General features: G+C 41.2%; 1 protein-coding gene across 1 annotated transcript in view; it reads left to right on the top strand.

The window, feature by feature from the left end:
- Positions 1-6,699, top strand: part of polrmt (polymerase (RNA) mitochondrial (DNA directed)) — a gene marked incomplete in the record, with an annotated part of 110,396 nt that overhangs the window by 22,020 nt on the left and 81,677 nt on the right. Inside the window, 1 exon segment of the mRNA XM_014004565.1 lies at positions 5,186-5,335. Within this exon segment, the coding sequence (XP_013860019.1) occupies positions 5,186-5,335 (150 nt within the window).

Below are 6,699 nucleotides of genomic sequence, written 5' to 3'. Positions count from 1 at the left end.
ATTTATGAAATAAATAACCAAATAATCCTCTCTGGGTTCTTCACAGAAAAAAAATCCAGGAAATAACGCTATTTGTGAAATAAATAATAACCAAATAACCCTCTCTGGGTTCTTCACAGAAAACATCCAGGAAGTAAACAACACTATTTATGAAATTAATAATAACCAAATAACCCTCTCTGGATTCTTCACAGAAAAAAAAATCCAGGAAATAAACAACACTATTTATGAAATAAATAACCAAATAATCCTCTCTGGGTTCTTCACAGAAAAAAAATCCAGGAAATAACGCTATTTGTGAAATAAATAATAACCAAATAACCCTCTCTGGGTTCTTCACAGAAAACATCCAGGAAGTAAACAACACTATTTGTGAAATAAATAATAACCAAATAACCCTCTCTGGGTTCTTCACAGAAAAAAAAGTCCATTTAACATAAACTTTCTGTTGTGCCATGCACAATCTTAACAGGTCCAAGTTCAGCTTAGTTGTCAGAGCAGAATCTCACTTAAATGGCTCTCATGGCAGGCTCTCAAAGTTCCTGTGTTCCTTCTCCTTTTGTAGGTTCCAGCAGGCTTGTAGACATTGTGTTTGCAGCTCTCTCTCTCTCTCATCAACTTCCCTGTGAAAACTACAAAGCAAGCAGGCTGAGAAACTGAACTAAGTGACACAGCACCTACACAGCACAACCAGATCCACTACCAGTATGGTTGTGGAGATGGATTTTATCCCAGTAGATTTTATTATGATTAAACTTTTTTATAGTCAGAATGACTCATTCAAGTCAGAAAAGTGAGCTTACCTTTGTTTGTTCATCAGTGTGAACTGTGGGCCTGCATCTGGCTGGTGAGAAGTTGAATGTCAGGTTCCATTCTAGTCACTGCCAGTCTCAAACACTGATGCAGATGTTCATCTGTCAATCTTGATCTCATTGGAGTTTTCAGCAGTTTCATGCATGAAAAGGTTTGCTCGCAGATATGTGTGCTGCCAAAAAGTGTGGACATCTTCAATGCGTGTTTTCTGATGTTAGGGTACGTGTCYTTTGGGAGGGTGGCATAGAAGTCAATGAGACTGTTGGGCTTGAACGCGTCTTTCAGAACATCACAMTTCTGTAACTCGGCCAACTCAAACTGATAAGAAGGCGGGGCTTCATCAATGTCGGCAACAAAGGGGTTCTGGAAAAGARGGATTTCTTTTGCGTAAACTTGTAGTTCACGGAATCGCACACCGAACTGCGTCTTCAGCATTTCCAGTGCTTCCACACACTTTTCAGCTGGAAACGGGACRGCTGGGTTCTCTGCAGAGAGGTTTTTGTGTAGCAGGGAGATGGATGAAGCTGTGCTTTTTCTCTTGTCCCAAAAGCAGCTCTAGTTTCACCTCAAATGCTTTTATGTGGGGATACATTTCACAAATGAGTTTCCCCTGGCCTTGTAGCTYCAAGTTAAAGCTYTTCAGCATTTCTMTCATGTCTGTTAAAAATGRGAGGTMCCATTTCCATTCTGGGTCGATCAGCTCRGGCACCGTTTTGTTTTGTGAATGAAGAAATGCGTTAATTTTAGGTAGCAGCTCGTAAAAACGCCTCAAAACTCTGCCTCGGCTCAACCATCGGACCTCTGTGTAGRACAGCACYTCTCCGTGCGCAGATTCCAGTTCAGACAGGAATTCTTGGAACTGCCTGTGTTTAAGCCCCTTTGCTCTGATCAAGTTTATGCATGAAACCACAACCGTCATGACAGAATCCCACGTCAACACTTTTCAGCACAGTGCTTGCTGGTGAATTAGGCAGTGGACTTGTAGCGGGGCGGCYAGACRYCGTTCCTCCATCTCCCGGTTCATGCGTCCTATTAGACCCCYAGACATCCKCACCAAACTAGGAGCCCCGTCAGTTGTGATGCTGGCCYGCTTTGYCCAGTCCAGGTCCAACTCTTCCATGGTTTGGTACACTTTGCTGAAAATATCCTCCCCCGTCGTAGTCCCTTTGAGACTTTGGAGGGCTGTCAGCTCKTCGCACATCTCAAAGTTTGCGCTAACTCCACGAATAAAAATGAGCAGCTGCACGYTGTCCTGCACGTCCATGCTCTCATCCAGTGCTAATGAAAAAAATTCAAATTCTTTCGTCTTCTGCTGCAGCTGGGCATATACATTACCCCCGATTTCTTCAATGCGTCTGGTGACTGTACTCGCTGAAAGACTCACGGAATTAAAGACATCTTTCTTCTCGGGACACACCTCCTCCACGACAGCGTTCATGCATTTCTTGACAAACTCCCCCATCAGTGAAAGGTTTGCCGCTGATTGCTATCAGTTGAGCAYCCCAAAAGCTGGCCCAAACAGATGACTGGTTCAGCTGAGCTTGCGAATATATGTATTCTGCTGAGCAAAAAGTCCACTTTTTAAGCTTTGAAAGTTTGTCTGCTCGCATTTAGCCTTGCAAGCTAGCATACTTGTCTTTGTGACGGGATTCATAGTGTCACCGCAGATTGTATTCTTTTAATACCGCCACCGCCTCTTGACAGATGAGACAGACAGCCTTTTCTTTGCATTGAACAAAAAAATAATSGTTTGTCCAKTGCAGCTTAAATSCCCTGCATTCTGAATCAAWWTTTCTCTTACCTAATCTTTTRGCCATTATTCCATTCTCTCTTTGAGAGGGGCGGGCTTAGGATTTTTTTCTGGGGGTTGCCAGATAGGGGCACAGACCGCAGACGGGTGGAACAGAATGTCACATTATTTGCGTGTATGTATGAAGTAGTTACTAACTAATAATAGTTAATAAGGAAAATAGTTCATAACTAAGAAACATTTTATTGCAAATGTCCAACTTTATAATCAAATATAAATACACATATATGAAAAAAAAAAACTAAATGCTCTCTGGTATTGTTCTGGGGCCTGGACCAAATGAGGGGGCGGGCTGGATCCGGCCCGCGGGCCGTAGTTTGGGGACCACTGCACTAAATAAACACATAAAGAATCTGGTTTCAACTTGCTATTTTCAGCTCCATAATATCTCAAAACTCCGGCCCCTGCTGTGCACTTCAGACTTGGAAATGGTAATTCATGCCTTCATTTCTACCCGCTTAGACTATTGTAATAGCTTGTTCACCTGTCTTAACCAGAAACAGTTAAATTGTCTTCAGCTTGTCCAAAACTCGGCAGCAAGACTCCTAAACCGAACCTCCAAATTCACCCACATCTCCCTGGCCTGGTTAAAACCAGACCCTGTCCTTCACTTTGCTTCATACAAGGGTCTGGACTTGCTGCATAGAGAATCCTTTCTTACAGGAGGCGTGGCCTCTGCTGAAGCATGTGTGTTGTCGGTGTGAAGGAGGCTAAGCTAAGAAGCTAACCGGAAATCGCGTGTGCTGTAAACAACCCTACTGAGAGGAGAAATGTACTGAGCCGAACAAGTTGACTATAAATGAGAGCTGCTGCTTTGTCAGACAAATTTATTTTAATTTGGAAGCCTTATCAACACAGACTGGCTTCATTCACTTCCTCCACTGCCTTATGCTAAAATAACTAGCAGACACTGTGCAGAACATCGACGTCATTCAAAACTCCTCCTTCTGTTTGCTGATTGGCCCAGGTAAAATAAAATACAAGAGACTCTGCGCAGAAAATTGACGTTCTCTTCTCTGATTGGCCCGGCTAAAAATCTGCCAGTGAAATCCATCTCATTGGGAGAAGTCCCAGACGGAGCAGTGAAGGGAAACTAGAATTGAGCAGAYCTGCGTAGGAAGGCAAGGGCCAGGCTAACATCTCCCCAATCCTAGCAGAACTTCACTGGCTTCCGGTTCAAAATCCTTGTCCTCACCTTCAGAGCTCTTCATGGCCAAGCCCCAGAATACATTAAAAGTCTCATTTCCCCTTACAACCCCAGACGGGACCTCCGCTCACAGGATCAACATCTCCTTATGGTTCCCCTCACTCGCTTTAAGACCTGTGGTGACCTTGCCTTCTCCTCTGTGGCCCCCAGGCTCTGGAATGAACTCCCTTTTAATCTGCACTCCATTGATAACATTGTCTCTTTCAAGACACTCCTAAAACTCACTTTTTTCTCTCAAGCATTTAGCTAACCATTTCACCATTACTGCCAGCCTACCTCCATTGTGAATGCTTCGCTAATCTTTGTTTTCTTTACTATTGAACTTACACCATATTTTCTCTCCCACATTCATTATGTTTTTGTGTATTACTGTATATTTTGACCTGTATTGACCTTGTGTTTGATTTACAATTTTTGAAATTAATTCCTGATTTGATGTTTCAATTTTCGTTGCTTATGTGTAATTGTTTTTCTGTTTCATTTTATTCTTTTCACCATTTTTATACTGTTAATGATTGTACAGCACCTTGTGAATATATTTCTGTGAAAGGCGCTTTATAAATAAAACTTTACTTCCTTACTTACTTATTTACATAGCTGCCACAGGAGATTCAATGATTTCTCGAACATGCATAAATGAATCAAAGCAACATTCTGGTTATACGTTTGACGACAAAATGACATAACATGATATAAAGCTCAAAAGGTCGATTTTGCATGATACTCCTCTTTAAAGTCCATGCAATCTAAGGGATTTTAGCACAGCTTTTAGCTTTCACTTAGTAATTTGTAAGAATCTGTCAAGTTGATTTCTTACCTCCACTTTTTGAATCATAACAACCATGAATTATACAGAACTGTGTATTTAGAGCCATTAGGAGGTAATATGCAGATTGTAGCTGTGCACCTGTGCAACATAAAGGTTGGGTGTGTGAATACACACAGACATATTCACCATGTAACTGTAATGCACATGAAGGCCACACAGTGCACAGATGGTTTAAAGCATTCACATAGGTTTGGTTTTCATGCACCTGCGAGTTTAAATGAGGTCATCTGCAATCAGCTGGTGGAAAACATGTTCCTTAAGCTGCAGGTTTCCTTCTTTGCTGTGTAATGTTCAGCTGGATCTTATAATAACACCAGTTTGTTTACAAGTGAGTTTAGGAAAGCTGGCAGTTCACACCGTGTGTGTCATGTTAGAACATGAATAATGGAGTCTTTGTTCAGCAGCAAAGGTTGTATTTATGCCAGTGTTCGCTGTTTGGGACCTTAAGCTTGAAGCAAATATGTCCTCAGTATTAGAGGCATAATTTCTCTCTTCTTTGTGTCTTTGTCTGGTCTATGTGCTTTAGAGGGAAACCCACTCCTTCCCCAAACTTGACTTCACCCAAGAGGACCTCCAGGAGCGTTTTAAACGTCAACTGGCTGTGGAGGAGGCTTGCACCATCACCATCGATTCTGTCGAGGCTATCAAGCCTGTCAATGAAAACGTGATCAAAATGGTAAGTTAAATCTCCCATCTTGTCACCTTAAGATCCTTTTCAATACTATGTGTTAGAACTCCTTACTCAAATTTACTTAAATATAAAAGTCAATAACATACAAATAGTGTATATTGTGTAAAATAAACCATTAGTCCTGTTTCAGATGGTAATAATGAGCACAAACTGCCAAACTATTCCTATATGCTGGAAAGAGTAGTTTATTTTATTGTGATGATAAAAATTAGCCTGGTAAAAACTAGACCCTCGTCCTTCACTTTGCTTCGTACGAGGGTCTAGACTTGCTGCTATAGAGAAGCGATTCTTGCTGGAGGCGTGGCCTCTGCTGAAGTTTAAAATGATTGGATCGGTTAGCCGCGACATATGTTGCTGTGAAGGAGGCTAAGCTAAGAAGCTAACTGGAAATCGCATGCGCTGTAAACAACCCTACGGAGAGGAGAGAAGTACCGAGCCAAACGAGACGGCTGTAAATGAGAGCTGCTGCTTTGTCAGACAAATTTTATTTAATTTGGAAGCCTCATCAACACGGACTGGCTTCATTCACTTCCTCCACTGCCATTGCTAACTAACTAGCAAACACTGCGCAGAAAATCGACGTCGTTCAAAACTCCACCTTCTGTTTGTTGATTGGCCCAGGTAAAATAAACTACAAGCAGACACTGCGCCGAAAATCTACGTTCTGTTCTCTGATTGGTTTGGCTAAAAATCTGCCAGCGAAACCCTTGTCTATGGGAGAAATCCCAAACGGAGCAGTGAAGGGAAACTAGAATTGAGTGGAACTGGATAGGAAGGCAAGGGCCAGGCTGGATAAAAATAGGACACGATTGGGCTTTTTCCTGTTTTGGATTTGTGAATTTTTAAAAAACTAAAAAAGGTGGTGAACCTCGCCCCATATTTGTTTGTAAATGACTGAGCCTTTCTGGAATGCTCCTTTTTATGGGATAACTCTTGTGCCAACAGGAATTGAATCTGAATTGCTCAGATTGAATCTGAATGTGCATAATTTGAAATTGAATGCATTGGTTTGAAAATAAATGTCACTAAATTGAAACAGAATTTATTGGTTTTAAACTGAATATAAAGTTTTGTATCTGAATTAATTTGTTTTGAAACTGTATTTTGGTCTATTAAAAAATCAGTTTGAATACTTTCACTTTCAGTTCCATAATTCAATTTCAGTTCTAAAATGCAGATTTTTGTGTCACACGTCCTGGTCCTAGAGAAAGCCAGCCAGAGTAATCAAACACAGATCCACAGATTTACGTTTCACTTTGGTGAAGTTTCCTTTCTGCAATGTAACAGAGTTGATGTAATCCACTATAAAGTGGCAAAAACAGACTTATTTTATTGCAGTGATTAATTTT

The sequence above is a fragment of the Austrofundulus limnaeus genome, unplaced genomic scaffold (genome assembly GCF_001266775.1).
Source record: "Austrofundulus limnaeus strain Quisiro unplaced genomic scaffold, Austrofundulus_limnaeus-1.0 Scaffold25, whole genome shotgun sequence".
In the NCBI taxonomy this organism is placed as follows: domain Eukaryota; kingdom Metazoa; phylum Chordata; class Actinopteri; order Cyprinodontiformes; family Rivulidae; genus Austrofundulus; species Austrofundulus limnaeus.
Note: the sequence above shows the minus strand (reverse complement) of the source record. Positions and strands in the feature narration are given on the sequence as shown.